Source organism: Calonectris borealis, chromosome 7, assembly GCF_964195595.1.
Source record: "Calonectris borealis chromosome 7, bCalBor7.hap1.2, whole genome shotgun sequence".
NCBI classification, from domain to species: domain Eukaryota; kingdom Metazoa; phylum Chordata; class Aves; order Procellariiformes; family Procellariidae; genus Calonectris; species Calonectris borealis.
Window position 1 is genome coordinate 28688807 of NC_134318.1, and position 19518 is coordinate 28708324.

Sequence of the window (19518 nt, forward strand, 5' to 3'; positions counted from 1 at the left end):
GAGCCAGAAAACAACACTGCTCCAAGATCTTAAATTTGGCTGGGAAATAAAATAAGTCAGATTGCAGTAAGGGAGGTTCTTCCCAAATTCTTCTCAACACGGGTGGTCCAATACTGGAACAGATTGCTCAGGGAGGTTGGGCAATCTCCATCCTTGAAGTTATTCAAATCTTGCCTGAACACAGCTGTGAGCAAACTGGCCTCACTGGCCCTTATGCTGAGTATAAAGTTGGACCACATAACCTCCAAAGGTCCTTTCCAACCTAACCCATTTGATTTTAGAGAGCAGTCTCTTCACTGCATGGTCAAATGGTAAAAGAAGCAAGAAAGCTTGTTTTCTTTGATGCACTGTGCTATATGTTAACTCTGGGTCCAACTACTAAAGATGCTGAGTAGAGCACTTACTTAAATCAGTGGGAGCTTCCGATGCTCGGTATCTATTTTCTTTCTCTGAAAGATCAGTAAAGGGTAAAAACTAGAGGACTCACAGTATGTGTTGCTGCAGATGCCCAGTATTGTCTGCTGTCTCTGAACTTATCAGTAAATTGGATCCTGCTGATGAGATCCAACTATGCAACTCAGTCATTTGTGAGAAGAAACTATTCTCAGTATGATTAATGCTGTGGTTGACGATGGGGACAGAAAGCACTTCTTTGAATAATGCCTATAATGGCATATTCCCCCGTGTGTATGTTTAAAGGAAGAGTCTATGGTTATATGAAATTGAGGGCATTTAAGAGGCAGTTAATGACAAGTGAAGATGATAGCTAGGGTAGATTAATTGTTAAATGAATTGTGCCTGCACTTACTGTCATTTTAATGTGGTATCGGTCTAATTGTAAGTATGATGTTATATAGCAGGAAGGCATCAGAAAACAATACTGTGCACTTAGGTTCAGGTCAGAGGAGTTTAAAGGCTTAGCCATGAGGAGTTTTTCTCAAGTGTAGCCATCTTTTTTGCTGTGTGGGTTTTTTTCTGTCGTTGTGTTTTTTTGTTTGTTTGGTTTTTGTTTTTTTTTCTTCCGGAGTACCAAAATCTGTATTTTGATTGATTTTGCTTTTATAAGTTTTTCCCCATGCTTTTTTTGACAGTGCAGTAAAGCAGTATTTTCTCATAATCAGTTTAATATGAGTTTTGTTTTACATGTTTTTGGAATGAGACAATACTAACTGAACTTGATCTGTGTCATGGTTTAACCCCAGCCGGCAGCTGAGTCCCACACAGCCGCTCACTCGCTCCCCCCTGGTGGGATGGGGAGAGAATCAGAAGAGTAAAAGTAAGAAAACTTGTGGGTTGAGATAAAGACAGTTTAATAAGTAAAGCAAAAGCTGCGCACGCAAGCAAAGCAAAACAAGGAATTCATTCCCTACTTCCCATCGGCAGGCAGGTGTTCAGCCACCTCCAGGAAAGCAGGGCTACGTCACGCGCAACGGTTACTTGGGAAGACAAACGCCATCACCCCGAATGTTCCCCCTTTCCTTCTTCTTCCCCCAGCTTTACATGCTGAGCATGACGTCATATGGTATGGGATATCCCTTTGGCCAGTTGGGGTCAGCTGTCCTGGCTGTGTCCCCTCCCAACTCCTTGTGCACCCCCAGCCTGCTCGCTGGTGGGGTGGGGTGAGGAGCAGAAAAGGCCTTGGCTCTGTGTGAGCACTGCTCAGCAGTAACTAAAACATCCCCGGGTTATCAACGCTGTTTCCAGCACAAATCCAAAACACAGCCCCATACTAGCTACTATGAAGAAAATCAACTCTATCCCAGCCAAAACCAGCACAGTCTGGAACATAGCTCATGGATAATTTTTTTTTCATTGCACTTTATCTCCAGGACTATTTATTTAACTTTGATTTGGCATGGGGCTACTTTACATTCTGCCTTCAATCTGAGTGGAGCATGAGGGAAATTACCAGGATGGAAGAGGACTGAAAGCAGCCAGGCATAGGTCTCATCCGGTCATTACTCTGAAGAAATCTGTCTTTTGAGTTGGTTCGGAGTGACAGTGGGGCAGGAAGGCACTGGCAGAAGCTGTGTGTCTCTAGCAAGCTTTTTTCACACATGTCCCATAGCCTCCCTTGAGTTGAGTGAATTTTGTGTGGTTTCTAGATGAAGTGAAATGTTGCCACATATCTTTTGGTAAAGTCTAGTGGTCCCTGTTAAGACTTAGATGCACTGAATGGTTCTTGGGGCCCTTTTTTCTGTCTGATAACACTTTTTTTATTTTTTAAAGCATTTGCTGTGTTTGGAGGGGAATCAGTTTGGGCCCAAGGACACCTAGAGGATGTGAGCTTTGATTGCGTTCAGCCTGCTAATCTTCACAATCCACACTGTGCACTCAAGCAGAAGATAATGCCCTCTACACAGTAAGATAGGAGAATACTTAAGAGAAAGAAAGCCTTTTCTAGGAAGAGAGAAGGCCTTCAAATTCATTTTCTAGAAAAATAAACTTGGATAGGGACAGGTGCAGACACAAGCAACAAGAATCATGATTTCCTTCCGAAGGACACTTGGTGCATGCTTTGCCCAATCCAGCAAAGAGAAAACTAGTGGTAACTAACGTAGTGGGAAACAGAAGCGACGTAGAACAGCGTCTGAAGCTAAAGGGCAGTTTGTAATGTGAACAAATGAGCAGGGAGTATCATGAATAAATAAAAGTCGGAAGTGAAAGGATTTCTAACATTAAAAGCACCGAGGATCTGGGGCAGTCTTGTGATCAGTTAGAACGATGCAATCTAAACTGATTTAATTCCATTTAAAACTAGTCAGGGAAGGATTATCTTGTAGCTGAGAATATGAGAGGATGGAGAGCGCCAGAATCCCCGACTTGCACCAGGAGGAGCCCGGGTAAGAGATGCCTGCTGAGCAAGGGTTGATTGTTTTTTTTTCTTTTTTTTTTAATTCCCCCTACCCCCATCAATAATGTTATCAGCTCCAGGGCATTACAGAGATGGGTCAGATCAGGTTGGTCAGTGGATTAGGACATGATTCAAATAGTCTGGTAAATATCATTGTAGTGTTTTCTAAAGTATAAGGCTTGTAAAAACTTGTAGCTGTTTTCTTAAGTTATTTGCTTCCTGCATCAATGATTCAGAACCTATTAGTGTTAATAGGCTAGCTGGTTCAAAAAGACTGATGCCACTCCCTCCTGTCAATCAGGGATCACTTTTCCACTAAAGGAAGACAGTAAATGTCTTCTGTAAAATTCAGGGGCTGGCTAACAAATTGCAGTTTAGAATACATTACAGATGATGAATGTGATCTCCTTAAAGGGAAATCTATTCGTTTGACTTAGTGCTCTTACGATTAATTGCTTGCCAGATTAAATTGCTCCATAAAATGCATGCTATTTTATTCGATCTCTTCATGATGAGATTAGCTAGGCCATGCTGGTTCTTTGTGTGTTAATTACAATGGTATTTTCTTCTTCAATTTAATTATTAAATTGTTTAGCACAGCATGCTTTCTCCTAGCCTCAGGAAAGATGTCTGTATTTTTCTTTTGACCACTGTTTTATAATCTTACTGCCCTTTTTCCAGAAATATTCTGGGTTTCCTTTATAGAAGTATCACACACTGTAGAGGATACATTGTGACATTTTTCTGTGTTTTCTTTGGTGTGCTGCTGAAACACAGGAATGGTGCTCGCCGTACACAGGTTCAGCATGCGACAGTCTAGGGTGAGGAATGAGGAACATCTGAACTGAAGCTGTGGAGGCAAATTTCCAGAGTTGCCACCCAAAGAGGAATTTATCCGGGGACTGCAGCTCAGCTTTCTGCTTCTGTTGAAAAGTGTAAAGCTCACTGAGTGGGCAGGATGTTTGTTTTTTGTCTCACCTGAAAAATCAATGCTATAGCAGTTCAGTATTCTCTATGTTGCTGAAATTTCAGGGCAGATTTGGAGGGAAGAACCATGTGCGCTTTCCTTGTTCTTGGAGGCCTTCTCTGTACTCGCTGGCCATACCCAAGATTCTTTCTTTCTGAAAACTTACAAAATGGAAACACATGAAACTGAAAAGCACCAGAATTGTGGTAACAGCCTAAAATTATTGAAGGAGGCCAACAGTAAATAATTTAAGGAAAATTTAAGAAAAAGCTATTTTAAGTTCTCATTATAAAACTTGCCCCAGCCTTTAGGATATTAGTTCATTCTCCCTTCATCAATCAGGGACCCGACTACATGTGCAACTACCTGCCCCACACATGCACAAAATAACCCCTATCCATCTACAACAGTAAGCCTGGGATTTGCATATAACCTAATGTTCCCACAGCAACAATACAGTAGCTCTATTGTAAAGTTGTTGGTTTTCTTTATTTTCTTTCTTTTTTTACTGTTAATGCTGCTATACCACTCTAAATGAAATACTTAATATGCACCAACTAAACTGTTAGTTGTGGTGTTTAAAATAATTTTCAAGTCTCTGGGTCTAAAGTGGAGCTTCTCTCTTTCCCAGCTATAATATCTTTTTTTATTTGCTTCTCAACTTAACCCCTCTCCCTCAGTAAATAGTGTATTTTCTATTGGAATTGATTCCCAAAGGCAAAGCAATTTTTTGTATTAATTAACCTAGTCTTTCATTTGCTGTGTATCCACACAGAGCTTAGAACGTTCAAACAGGTGTAGCAGAACTAGGGAAGTTTCAGAAAGGGGCAGCAAGAATGACTGAAGGCATGAAATCAGATGTGTTATGAAGAATATTTATATATGTGACATACAAGAAGAGGGTGCATCAGAAGATCAGATAAGCTCAAACCAAAGAGATACTGCTTCGTGCAAAACTTAGTTAAGCTGTGGAATACCTAAAAGGTTATGTGAATTTAAAACAATGATTATACAAATTAATGGAAGAAAATTCCATCGTGGCTTACTGATCATACAGATATTACCTCTGCCTCACATATCATCTTGAACTGTATGTGGCTGGAAGTAAGAGTTCTTTCTGGGGCGGTATCATTTTATTCTTGTCTGCTTTTATACTGTTACCTGAGCTGCCATTTCTAGACACTTTCGAAGTCAGGACACTGAACTGGCCTTTGCTACCTAACTCAGTATGGGAATTTTTAATGTTTACATAAATTTTATCTGTCAGCAGCTTCTCAGGAGTCAGCTATTTGCTTCAAAGCCTTTACCAAGGGTAAGGCAGCATGCCAGCGTGCCCATCCCACTGCTTTCAGGATTGAAGGATTACGTTTTACTTACAATCCCCCATCTAGGTTATACATGTGGTTTGTTAAATCTGTCACTACTTTCAAGTCAAGAAGGCTGAATTCCCATGTTAGGTGTCTGTAAGGGTTCATTCTTATGGGAAGGAGTATATGCACAGGAAATATTGTCCTTGGTAATTTAGAAGAGGGATGTCTAAGGAAGAAGACGACTATACTTTCCTGTGAGCTGGCTCCTGTCTAGCAGCCTTTTGTTCTTTTCTGGGAGTGGCAGAGAAGTGTGTAATTTTCTGGAGTGCTGGTGGAGAGAAGAGTAGAATGATTAACCATGGAAGATTTTTCTTTGCCCATTATTTTACTTCAGAATTTCAGTTGTTATCTTCACTGTTCCTTTTTTCTCCAGAAAGAACTCATGGAGAGCTGTCAGGATCATGAACTCATAAATCTCATGAAAGTAAAACCCGTGCCAGCTGAGCAAGGCATGATTTTAATTAAGACTAACAGGATTTTTCTGTCTTTTTTTTTCTTTCTTGCTAGTCCTGATTTAAATATAATGGTTGGGAAGAAAGGTCTTCATAAGTTCAGTAGCCTGTTGTTTGTCAGCTAAAGAAGGCTGAGTTGGTAGGACCTTTTGAGACGTCCTTGATTTTAAAAAAATAAAAAAATTAAAGGCCCTAGGTTTTTTTATTTGCTTAAAGGGACAAATCCTTTTACTGAGCCTTTGTAGAGCAAGGAATTGAACGGGGACGTAACCCATTTTTTCTGTTGCAGGTTACTGTTCTAAAGGAAGTTCATGTTGGGTAATTTATCATCAGTTCTCAGTGCACAAGTTAGATGGGTTAGGAAAATAAACGGATCAGGGTGGGAGATCTCTGCTGTAAGTGCCTCAAATAATGATCTGTTCTTTGTGAAGAGCATTTATCTATGAAGACCAGCCAAGGTGAATTAAAAGAACATTATCTGGAAACAGGCAGATGTGAAGCCACATATCTTATTGTCATCTACCGTCCCATGGTGGCCCAGCTGTGGGCTATATCTGTATGGAGGTGGGGAGGGTCTTTCTCCCACCGAGGAACTAAGGCTTTGTGGCTCCAGCCGGTTCTCCTGCCCAGTACTGGTCTTGCAGGCCAGTTCTGCCCCTCTATCTCTGCTGCCTACAACAAGCACCGAAGCAGCGGAGGCTGAGAAGCGTCTCCTTTGGAGTACACTGCTGACCTGAGTGAGTGCCAAACGGAATTTGCCTCCCATCCGTTTCTTCCCCAGTTCATGGTGCCTCTGACAGGGAAAGCCATCTGTGTTACAGCCTTTTTATCTTAGCTTGGGGAGGGAAATGAAACAGAGCTGTTGTATTGCTTGCCCTCTGATGGTGTGAACCAGTTTAAGTGACCTATTGCATGCAAACCTAGCCCTGACTGTTTACCTCTAAATGAGGCAGGTACAGTACTCATTGAAAGGTTGGGTGCCTTGACTTTCTTGACTTTCTAAGCAAACCTTTCCTTCTGTGTTACCAGTTATTCAGTTGAAAGAGTTTGCTCGGTGTGGAACGATGCTGCTGTGGAACCCTACTAAGGCCCCATCTGCTACGAGCTTGTATTGATTTGTGTCTTAGTTTATAAAAGCCTTCAATCCTCCTTGTGTAAATGCCATAAATAATGCAGATGTACAGATGAAATGTGCTGTAGGAACATCCCAGAAATCATTTTGGTCTGGATTGAACTGAGCTAATCTAATAATGGTTAGGAGTTTCTCAATAGCTGTGAAGCAAAAAGTATATTGTCTTATTCTAGCTTAATGTATTAGTCAATACACAGGGATAGGAAGATAGGTATTTGAAAGTGGTAATCAACTTTATAAACCAAGAGCTTTTAATGTTAAAATATTACAAAACTTCATCTGAAACTAGTTGTAAATTATATATATACACACACACATAGTGGAAGTACAGTAAAATCCAGTCCTGCGCACGTGATTTATCTGCATAATCCTCACATTTGTATGCCTCTTTGTCAGAAGGACTGCAGTGCTTCAGAGCTATATGTACACTAAATAAATCATTTTGCCCACTCATAGCAAACAGCCATTTTGTGCTAGCAACATTGCAGCATGCATTTTAGTAGGGGACATTGATGAATAATTTGTCCTTTTGAGATTCCACAGGCTTTAGGGCACGAAAATGTATTTCACGTTGGACTAGATCCAGATATGTATGAGAACTCCTTGGCAGTCTTGTAGAAAGTATATGGGAGTTTTAGAGGTGACCTGTTTTTAGAAATTTAATTGGACTTTTGCTCTATTTTACGTTGGTTATGTGTAAAGAAAGCAAAAAGGTAAAGGGATGTTGTATTTGTTAGATTGTTCTGTTAGAAATATCCAGCATGTCAAGGGTGATTTTTCTTCAAAGTGGTCTGTGGTGATGGCAGCTTGGGTTCTTCTCTGCATTGGAGAGATCAACTGATGGACAGTGGTTCCTGCGGAGGAGAGAAGAATGTATTTGTATGCTCATAAATTCATTCTAATCAATGTTTCCCTGGCAGTTACTTGATGTTAGTTACCTCAATTGCAAGATGAAGAATGTGTTTACATGCTATTAGCATTGTTAATTGAGAGGAAACATGGATACAGCCTATTTTCAGAGCTGAGACTTGTCTTCCTGTCACTTTTCTGCAGTCGATGGCCCCAAAACTGCTGATGTGATCAAATAGCACATTGCAGACTACTGCTATAGACATTTTCAGAACTCGCTAGTTCTGCTTCAAATTGTTTAGCGTCAAGCACTTTGTCACGGCAGACAAACCATATGAACCAGGCTGCCCATCGGCAGAGAGTTTTTAGGAATTTGGGGTCACATGTCAGCATTCATTACCAAGGGAACTCCAGGTGCCCAGAGGAACTTGGAGAGCTCTTGAACGTCAGCACAGGGGGAGACTTCAGAAGTCATTGAGATTGCTGCTGGTCAGACTTGGCTTTAAATTTTCCCTGTTGGTTCTCCAAGTATTGTTTGCTGACACGCATACATTATAGGTCATCTGCACAACCAGAAAACTTGTGACAGTAGAGCAAGAGGTATTTAAGAACCTTTGTATGTTAGTTTTGTAGCACAGATTACTGAAGTTCTATGGACATGTGAAACTCGGTGTTTCTTTTGGAGCTAGCAGTGTGCACCAGTAACAATGCTGCAGATTCCAAGAATAAGTGATGCGACAAAGTACTTGTCATGGAGCATCCCCAGAAGGCAAGGGTGCACTTCCTTAGGTGACAAGTATGAAAATAGTGCTACATGGTAAGTTTTTCAGTGATCAGAAAGGACATAAGAATTTCTGATAAATTTTGCAAGTTACTGGAAGACTGGCAGAAGGTTAAAGGTTAAATCATGAAGTAGATGAGGCAGTGTGATCTGAATTACTTTTTAACCTGTCAGGCAGTGCAGTTCATGAAAAAGCAAGTGCTGGTCTGCAAAAGGGGGCTGTATCTTGAAAAGCAGTGACTCAAGAAGCATTGACTGGCAGCTTTATGAGAGGTCTCTCGTGAAATGTTCCACTAAAAAGGTTTATTTGAACCTTGAAATATTAGCAGGAGCAGGAAAGTGATTTTATGATCATATATATTTTGCAATTTTGTCTGGTGTCTGTTTCAAAAAGTGTATTGGAGAAAGGACAGAAAAGCCGCAGTTATGAGAGGCTAGTAAAAATGCTTTCAAGATTTCAGTATCTTAATCTCTTCAAAACAAAACCTGAGGTATGCTCTTTAGAGTGTTCGAGCATCTTTGAGAAGACAAAATGCTGAAACAGAAAAGGAATGTAAGGCTAGACACTGAAACCAATTGAAACTGCAAATTAGGTACCCATTTTTTAATAGGTAATTAACCATTGTAGTAAACAACAGAAAGGATCCGTTTTCTTCCCCTCTTCATATCTGAACAGAATACCTTTGTGAAAGATGCTCTAGCTAGCTACTGGCATGAATCTACGTAGTGCAAGGATAATGTTGAAAAATGTAACAGCCTGGGATATACAGAAATTCAGATAAGCTGATCTACTGACTTGTAGTTTCATTAATCAGTTAAAGACTGGATCAAAGATCTCATTTTGCATTTAAAAGTTAACAAATTCACTCTGGATTCCTGTGCTTCAGGCTTGTATTTTTGCATTGAGAGAATTCTCCTCCTGTACATCAGCCTTAGACCTAACTGAAATTTATCCATGCAGCAATTAAACAGAAGGGCTGTCCTCAGACTTATTTTGAGGAGTTGTTCCTCTTAAGACCACAGGCCAGAGGTGAGATTCAAGAAGATGTCAGTGGGCTGCAAGCTTTTCATTTTTCTGCAGTTTGCAGTCACCGTGATGGCTATGCTCAGTGAGTATGGGCCAGGAGGGAGGAGTTGTGCTGCAAGGAAGTGTGGAGAAATCACTCACTAGCTTAACCTCCTGGTAAAAATACCACGTTTGTAATTTATATTTTCAGCTATACATGTTTCAGTTTGGGAGCAGGGATTTTTTTGCCCATTGTGTTTCAGAACGGCAAGAGTTTTATACTAAGTTGTAATAGCAAAAGAAAGCTAGAGTGCTTCAGAGACTTCAGAGAGTCTATTTTTAAAGTCTATTTCTTACTTAAAAAATAAATTTTTACTGAATGAGTTTTGCTCAGCCTTCTGTGTTTAGTCCTGGAATTAATGGACAGGAGCAGTAAATCATGCTGGGAATTGGCCTCAAACCCCAGAGAAGGGTTAAATATGCTGTTTATTTCAGCAAAATGTGTCTCTTTTTTTTCAGAAGTACATACATATAGGATAAGTGTTATTGTAGTGTTGGTGTTCTTAAACACCGTGATGTTGAGGATGCTTGAGTCTTTAGGTCAGAATGTCAAGATACCCTTTGACACAAGATGTCCTGCTTATCAGCTTCAGGGTCTGCAGCCTGGCACTCCTGAGAGGCCTCCATCTCCACGCATGCAGGCACTCTGCAATTTGAACACAACTGGCACCTCCTATAGCAACACTTTATGTGTAAAGGTAGGGCAGGAACTTAATCTTAATGATGCCAACCATCAGGAGAAAGTAAACTGTGCCAAACTCTGCCCCAGTCAAGTGGGCTGTGGTGAATCCTAACTCCTGCAAGAGCTGGAAGAGAACGTTAGCAGCTAACTGTCTGACTGCAGTTTCCCCGAAATGGTTAAAAACACTTAAAAGTGATGGCATGATTGGTGGTATGTTAAAAACCATTTAAGGAAACGGGAAAGGCAGTCAGTACTTGATGCAGCTCTATTACTGGGTTATGAAGAGCTGGTTTGAGGGAGGGTCTAAAACAGCCCAGTAAGCCTGTTTTGGAGCTTTCATTAGCTGCCCCGACATGTAACTGCGGAGAATCTATAGGGGCTACTGGTCTGTCTTTGCTCTTTTCATACTACCTCTTAATTCTGCCTGTTGAATAATGGCAGAGGTGTTTTGGGGCAGTAAGTCATTAAGGTCTGTTGACACTCAGGTTTGCCATTGCTATCCAGGAGGTTAAGCGCTCTGTTTACTCCTGCTCTCCTGTGCCACTTGTGTGGGGGGAGAGGTTCTTTGTTTCTCTGCTGGCTCTCCCTGTTCATCACTATGCAGAATGCAGCCTTAGAAGTCGCCTGAATATTAATTTTTCAGGCTTTCTTGAGAATTGTGGGAAGTAAAGGTCAGGGAAAGTATATTTGCTCCCATTAAGGCAGGATGGTGAACAGGCGTGCCAGCCTAGGATAATACGCCCCAAACTTGGTCCTGCCGTTCAGCTCCTCTGGTCTCCTGCCAGGGGCCAGTGGCCATATTTATCTTGCAGTGACTTTTTTGTATAAAGCAGTTGTACATCTCCTCCGAATGCAGAGATGCAGCATCTGAAGACTTAAAGATCCGTAAATCTTGAGCTGAGTTTCCTGCTCCGTGGCAAGAGGAGCCCTGCTAGAAAGGGGAGGCGAACACTTAGTCCTGAGTGCCTGGTGGGTCTGCTTGTGTATACGTGCACTGTGCAATGAAATACTCTGTGCTGGAGCCAGTGGGTTTATTGTAGAGATAGCTTGGAAAGAACCTGGATGTAACCAATCTCCAGTGGAAGGTTGAAATCAAAACAGTTTTCAGTATTTGCCAATTCTTATTTTGAAATATCCTCACCTCAATTTTTTTAATAGTTGGATGCTTTCAACATGGATGTTTGATTTGTCACAATTTTTCTCCCAAATCTTGTATTTCAAAGTTGAACTGAAATCTTGAATTTTGTCCAAAGTTTTTGATCAATTAAAATAAAGGATAAATATGAAATTTTAATGGAGAAGTTAAAGATCATACAGTTTCATTTGGAATTTGAAACAAAGCCGGACTTCTAAATTTGAAATCCTTTATAAGAAAGGGATCTTCAACTTGGTTCTAATTTTGATTGTCTGTCTTGAGTATCACAATGTGGCTTCTCTGTGAAGCCAGATATAGTTCTGCCCTTTAGATAACATTCAGGTTTCTATTTTTTTTTTGCTTTTTTGCTTTTTGTGGGTTTTTTTCCGGAGAGAGATTTATGCAATTTTCTCTTTTTTGTATAGTAAGCATGTTGCCAAGCCTTGGCTCTCTTAAACTGACAAGTGTCGTTGCTCATTAGCATCAAATGCCACAGCCCATACCACTTTTGCTGTGTTGCTCAGCTAACACATGTTGGCTGTTAAAGCAGCAATTAATCCCTTTGATACTGAATGGGCTCTGTAATCATCTGACCTGTTCTTTAAAATAATAATCAAAGTTCTCTAATGACTTGCATGGTTTAATTCCTTTAGGAGTCTTGCAACAGACAAGGAAATTTTGCCATGCAAGCTAACTTACACAGCACTGGAGAGCTGGTGGCGAAGAATGCTTTTTAAATATAGTCAGGAAAATGATGACTTAAGCAAGTGCAGTGTGGGTGAAGGGAAAACGGGGTTTGGTAGGTGAACAGTAAGCAGCCTGATTGCGTTATGTTGCACTAACAGGTTTTCTGCTGCAAGTTTGACGAGTATTTTTGGAGCAAGATTTTTACAGCATTTTACCTGGCAATAACTGCTGTATCAGTTAGGCTACAGCAGTGTTTGATCTGGGTTAAATTGTCAGACATTTCTAAGTGTGTGCCTATCAATAGAAAATAGTTATGCATATGCTCAGAATGAATGCTAGCCAAGGTGTAATAGAAGCCATGCAAATTTTTTTTCCTCTTTAAATGTGGGGGAATCTGCACTATCACTCACAGAAACGTGCAGTAATTATTTGCAGTTTAAAGCTTTGTAATAGTGACCTGGACATGTGCTGAATGCCTTTTTTGTAAGATATGCCTGTTCCTCGGTATTTCCCAAAATGCTGAAATTGAGCAGCTTTCCCTTCATCGTGTATGGCAGCACTGTTATCTCAAACATTTCTAGTGCTGAGATGATATTGTTAACACTGGTTCACAAGCAACACCAGGGAAAAGATCCGGGCCCCTTGTGCGCAGACAGAAGCGTGGTGAGGTGAGGCGAGGCAGGAATAGGAATCAGCCTGCTGCAGGGAGTGGACCAGGAACGAAGTGTTGCCATCAGTCTTTGAATGGAAGAGCTAAAAGGAACTGAGGAAAAATCAAGTATCTTAATACAAGTAGTCAGCACTGCATTTTTGCCAATGCAACTGTAATAGTAAAATGAGAATTCAAGATTTCAACAGCCTTTTAATGCTTAGAATGTTTTAGTGTTTGCTAGAGCAATTCTGAATCACATAGGGTTTATAGGAATTAATGCAACCAAATGTGGTGACTTCCTTTCTGGTGTTTGTTAGTTAGTTAGTTATTTTGCAAATAGGAAGAGAACATCTGGCTCTTTACATCAGATTTTCTTGTTTTTTCCTGCATTTTCATTTGATTATGGGTAACACTTTTTAATGTGGCCCCAGTTTTGGTTGCTGAACTGGGGAAGTTGTATGGTCTTCCCCATCTGCTGAGTGTCTACAAATGTTGTCTGTGACAATGAATACATGGATGCTTTGTGTTTAAAAAAGAAACGGAAGGGAGGTGATAAAACACAGTCTGGGTTGCATAATGTGAAGGTTGGCCCAAGGTCTAGAAGGTTTAATTGGTGGTGCAGCTTGAGCTTTGCAAAGAAACTAGCTTGAACTATCCAAAGTTACTGCCCTGTTAAAATCAATATACCTCCCCAGTATGTAGTTGTGTATTAGCTTTTATAAGGAAAAAGCAGAGGCAAACCTTTAGCTCCCTTTTCATAGAGAAAGGTCCAGGCCTCCTTACTGCTTGCAGATCCTCTGTATCACCTGTTTTATATCACATGTAGTGATTAAAAAAAAATGTGGGGCTTTTTTTTGCCTTATGTTTTCTTAAGAACCTTGAAAAACACTTTAAAACTTTTAAAGCATAAGAGACATATCAGTAACAGAACACTGTAGGAGTTGGGCTTTTTCTTTGACTTGCTTGGTAGGAGAACATCAGCAATTAACTTTGAAATGTTTGGTGCTCCACTGTTTCTTAGATTGGAGAACCGTACTTCACTTTTGAAATAGAAAATGCATTTCACAGGCCTTGTTTTCAGTAACACCCGTACAAAGAACAGAGCAGAAAAATAAATGTAGGTGTAAATTACAAAACCAAAGCTTTGAGGGAGAGGTGAGCGCAGGTGTATGGTGGTATACGTCAGGTATGATGGTGGGAGAGAGGGGAGTATGGGTATTTGAAAAGAAAATAATTTTCCTCTGTGTGACATGGGAAAGTCTGCTCCCAAAGCATGCTGGATTTGTCCTTCAACAGCCAATTCAGCTGACTGGTTTTTGCCAAGATCTGACTGAAATTTGGTGCAGGATAAGGATGTGCAAAATAAAATTAAAACCCAAAAGACCTCAACACCGTTGAAGTGATTCTGAAAACCCTTGGTGTAGGCAGGTGATTTAAAAAGTTGCCACTTGTCAGTTGGGCTGTAATGAGTTGACCCCCAGTTCTCCTTTTGCATGATGAACTATGAGTGTATGTGCACAGGCTAGCTTAAGGTGTGGCATTTTACTCTGCAGTCACAATGGATTTAATACCCGCCTGTTGTCAGTAACTCAGCTGATAACTTCTTCAACTGCAATAAATCACTTGCATCTGATCATCACCCCTTAGATATTGAGAAGTAGATTTGTGAGATCTACAGATATTGGGGTGGAGGGAGCTTAGCTTTCAGGGAGGCAGGTCTGGTTAAGGGAATTAAATAGGAAAGAGGATGGGTACACATGAAATACTTACAACAAAGGAGTTAGATATCTATGGTGAGATGAAGCTCTCCGCTGGTCCATAAACCAGACACCCTGTCTCAGGAAAACAGAATGTTCATCAACTACAGATCCTCCAGTCTTTCAGACATGCAATAAATATCATAACAAGAGTACCATTCATTCAGGTGTAATGGTGTTTGGCTCTACAGCTTTCCTTGGCACTGAAAACCAACTTCACCTTGTCCCGAATGATGTGTGATGACATCTTGATTGAGGACACCCCCTCAGGGTGGGGAGGGTGGGTGGGATGGGTGTCATCAGAGTCTATGCTTTAGTCTTGGTCCTGGATTTTGGAAGGCAAGGCATTGCTTTAGTCGCTTCCATCAGGCCATTTCTCAGCAAATGTGATTCTCATTTGCACCTGTCTGATGAGAAAATAGTGTGAGGTTTGCAGCATCTTGTATTTTCAGAGGATTGGACTGTAAATAACAGGTTTTGGTCTGTATGGTAGCTGGTAGCGTCTGAAAGGTTAAGACTGCGAACTCCATTTAGACTTACATGGCTGTGCAGGTACAGCCATAGCTGACACTTGGTGTAATTAAGTTAATTAAATATCATTGTGGGACTCAACTTCATTTCCTTTGCAAAGTAGGTTTGACTGTAGTTGATTCTGGCTTAGACAATGTTCCTTCCCCCCGTCTGTTAATGGGATTTGATATCCAGCTACATCAGGACTAGATTGTATTGTTCTAACCCTTTATTCGCTCAATCCAGACAAATGCTGATGCTTCAGTGCCTTCCTTTCCCTCTGGGACTCTTGTCACAGGCACAGTTTTTACTGTGAGTCGGTAGAATAAGGTTGTGTTATGTTACCTGGAGAGAGAGGTTTCTGCCTTGCTGCCACAGTCTGCAAACAGGGTGTTCAGGGACACATGCGATACCTGCCGGCTCGTGTCTGACAAAATGGGGTAATAAGAGTAATTTCCGCACACTCTAGATAAAATGGGGTTGATGGCAAGTGTTTACTAAGTTAATTAGACTAGCAGCCATACTCATTGCTTTTCTCAGAGGGCTTTAAAAGATCCCAGTGGGATGGTTTATAAACTTTTTAAATTTCACTCTTTGCTTGGTATGTTCACGCTGCTTGGTGTGTGCAGTCCTGATGACATTCTGCGCTAAATGCAGCATCCAATAAGATAGACTTTCTGCTTTCCTTAAACATCCTATGATAAAGTACTAATTAAGATACTAATGGGGATAAAAGTAATTTAAAATATTTCATGTAATACAAAAAATTTCATCAAATTTTTGATCATGTTTGAGGTTTTGCAATGTCCTGTGTCTCAGGAGGCTTGGAATGGCAGTCATGTGAGTTATGAAGCAATGGTGGATGCTGACCCACTTGTAGTGGTTGCAGAGAATAAATATTTGCCAAAAGTTCTTTCCTTCAGGTCTTAACCAAAGAGGCTGGCTCTGCAAACCTGTCTGGTAAACCACTGTCAAACGATCCCCCCCCTTGTTTTGTGTTGGTTTCCCTTCCCTCCCCCCCTCCTTCTGGATTAGCTGTTTCTTAATACCTTGTCATTTGTTTTGCAGAGCAGGTTGCCGTGTACATGAGGGAGTTAAAGGTAGTTGTAGCTGAAGGGCTGTACTTGGTGTTGAGGCAGTATTTGTGTGATGCATTTCATTGCTGTAAACCACCTTGCTACTAGAGAGTATTGTGCTGTTTGCATCAAAGGGTGCGTAGGTACTGAAAGAACCACAGCCTGTTTGGTCCATGGACGATATTTTCTGCTTGTTTGGCACACCTGAAGAAATTTGTCTGGACAAATGAGTATATATGAGATAAGAGGACTGGGGAACATGTGCTGCAGAAAAGGTTGTTTAGACTCTGAAAAAGATACTTCTATATTAATATTATTTATTATGGATCTGTGCAGATATTGAGGGAGGATGAGGGACCTAGGGCAGTAGGCACCTTCTAAAAGCATATATTAAGAAACCTTCTAAGGAGGGCTTCTTATTTTAGAAGTTGGCTGAAATTTCAAAATTAGTAACACAACTGTGGAAGCGTAGACATTGTGCCGTTTGTGCCTAAACATCCCATATGCTGGTGTAGCAATCCCTCCTGGCATGGTCAGCTCTCACATCTTGAATGTGCTAGACTGAGTTGCAGGTTTTAGTGCCCAGCAGCCCAAGCCCAGAGGGCAGCTTTATATTTGTGATGTTTCCATATTCTGTCAAACTGCACCAATTTGTAGTTGGAGGTGAGCAGGTATTAGTTCACTGCAGCTCACTGGAATGGAGGTCTAATGGAGGGTTGGCCTGTTAACACTTTTACTTTGGTAAAAGTAAACGCTCACCATACTCTCACTGCTAGTAGCCAGGTGTTTCAGAGCAATGAAATGTGCCATAAAATATGTCATTTGATCTCTCTTATAAATTACGTGATCGAGATGAGAAATTTATTCCTTATCAAGGTATAGCTTTGCGGTAAAAGAACAGATCAGCAGAAGAGTGGGAACACAGATCAGGGTAGTATCAATATGTATTTTCACTCCCAACACATAGACAATATCTTCTACTTTATCATTCATATCAGTTGAACTAGCAGTGCCACTGGTTATGTATACTTAAGAATTTTGATGCCTACTTGTTCAGAAAAGGGCACAGAAGTGCATCTTGACTATGCCTGAGCTGTGAGTGTGTCTGGGAGTGACACAAGAATGATTCCAGTGATGCTCTGGCCACGTGAAAATATGCGAGTAGATAAATTCCTTGAGTTGTACTCCCCAGTGAGGTTGTGCAACTGTCCCAAAAGAGTTAACTGCTCACCCATGAGGACTTCCTTAGTTAAGAAGACAAATAGAAGTCGTTTAGGTGTGAGGGTGGGAGGTATTTGGTTTGCTTGGCTTAAATGTACAGACATGAACTGTAAGAAGAGAAAATTGGCATATCCTGCAAGCCATGATGATACCAGGTTAGTATCCAGCAAACAGTGAAGTGGAAAAATGCACTGCAGAGCTGCATGGTGGGTCAGAAAGTCCATCCTCTGCTTCTGCCCTTGCAGAATGGGGCTTGGTAAAACAATGCCGGGCATTGCGAGAATCTCGGTTGGCACGTATGTGCTCTTTTGTCCCCTCCTTATTAAATAAATAGACCATGTATCTCCCTCCACCATGGAGCCCGTCATCGCAATCAGTAGGTTTCAGTATGGCAGAATTGAGCAGGTGTAGCTCTGTGAAATTGCAGCAGTGCTGAGTTGGATATTTTCAGTGAGCTGTAAAGCAAGTGCTTTTGACTAAAATACCCTTTTTGTTTTGGATTCTCCCCTGCAGTTTATTATTGTGTCTGGAAGATGCCTCCCCCTGTGAGTTGTGGACTTTGATCTTAATGTCAGTACTCACTAAAGTGTAGGAGCAGGAGAAATTTAATAGACTGGAGTTAAACCACAGTAGAAGGAAGAATTTAGTGCACCATGCCAGGGGGTTTGCTTGCTTTTAATTGATGCACACAGCTTAGGTATGGCAGGTACGTGTACTTTATAGCAATGCCTCATGGATATGTGTTAAAATAATCTAAACCCTCTCACCTCCTGCCAGGTGGGGCTGTACATACGGAGTAACTCAAGCTAATTGTTGCAGGCACTGAACAGATGGGGTTTTATTGTCTTGAGTGCTGGGAGTGCGTAAGAGAGCAACGCCAGCAGGATCCTTGCCCCAAGCAGCAGCTTGCTGAGACACAGCTTGCTGCAGGAAGGCTGGCTTGTGGCTGGGAGTTTTGCACAGGTCTCCAGCAACCATGATTGCAATGGCATGAACGGGGGAAGGGGATAGGTGGTTTGTATTAATTATGGTCTCTGTATGATGTGTAACTTACTTGCTGCCTTGTGCTTGAGCAGTTTCCAACATATCACATAGTAAAACACTCTGAGCTCTTCTCACCGTGTTGGTTTAAAACACTTTGTGGAGGTGATTGTTCTTATTCCTGTTTTATAAAGGGAGAAGCTAAGGCATGTGAGAGGGAGAGGCAACTACTGTAGCAAATCAGAGAGAAACTGGTCACTTACTGATTCCTGTTTCTGAACAATACCACGGTATCTCAGGTCTCTCTTTGATAGTAAAGCAACTTTGTAAAGTGGAGCTTGGTAAAAGACAACTATGCCCTTTCCTGCTTCTGCCTGTTCCTAGCCTTCATCATGGTACTACAAGCTTACTGCATGCCAGAGTATTTATCCATCTCAGATACTGTCAGTTTTTATTGCAGAGGGAAAGTGAACTGGCTGCCTTTGCCATGCATTTGGCTTTACTCGGTTGTCGTGGTTTAACCCCAGCCAGCAAAAATAAACGCCACGCAGCCGCTCGATCACCCCCCCCCCGGTGGGATGGGGGAGAGAATCGGGAGGGCACAAGTAGGAAAGCTCCCGGGTTGAGATAAAAACAGTTTAATAATTGAAATAAAACTAAGTAGAACAGTAATAATAACAGTGAGAACAACAACAATAACAGAATACACAAAGCAGGCAATGCACAACAGAACCGCTCACCGACCGCCGACCGCGTGTCACGAATGGGGGGCGAGCCCCCCCCCCCCCCCCCCCCCCCCCCCCCCCCCCGGTTTTTATACTGAGCATGATGTCACATGGTATAGAATACCCCATTGGCCAGCTGGGTCCACCACCCCGGCTGTGCTCCCCCCTCCCGGTGCCAGCATCACCCAGCAACAGCCAAAGCATCAATGGGCCATCAACGCTCCTTTCACACCGAACCCAAAACACAGCACACCCCCCAGGCTACTGGGAAGAAAGTTAACCCTGTCCCAGCTGGAACCGGGACATCGGTGAAGACAGAGACGCACTCACTGCTGCCCAGTGCACTGCGCTGGCATGAGCATTCAGTTGAGAAGACGGATGTGTGTCGTGGGTATAAAGTCACCCTTGATTTCTTATGAAGGGGTAAATAACCGGTCAAGTGTTGCTGCTTCTCTGTTCCACTGTAACAGGATGTAGGGAGAAGTGAGCTTCCAGTGCTGCTTTCATTGTGCAAGAAATGTCTGAGTATCCACAAGAATGTTTTATGCCAGGCACTGCGTTCTGGGCCTGTAGAGTAGGTGCAAAGACCAGGTTCATGCAGTGAATGATGGCTCAGCACTC

General features: G+C 41.7%; 1 protein-coding gene across 15 annotated transcripts in view; it reads left to right on the plus strand.

Annotated features, from left to right (window-relative positions):
* Positions 1-19518, plus strand: part of ARMH3 (armadillo like helical domain containing 3) — a 135076-nt gene that overhangs the window by 74881 nt on the left and 40677 nt on the right. Inside the window, exons 24-25 of one of the 15 annotated variants that reach the window (XM_075154865.1) lie at positions 1203-1276; positions 2230-2805. The exons of 12 other annotated variants lie outside the window; for them this stretch is intronic. In XM_075154865.1, coding sequence (XP_075010966.1) covers positions 1203-1276; positions 2230-2366 — 211 coding nt within the window. In that variant the 3' untranslated portion in view covers positions 2367-2805. Of the gene's footprint in view, positions 1-1202; positions 1277-2229; positions 2806-19518 lie in introns of those variants that run through there. 2 more of the 15 variants (XR_012674326.1, XM_075154866.1) reach the window with 2 other exon arrangements.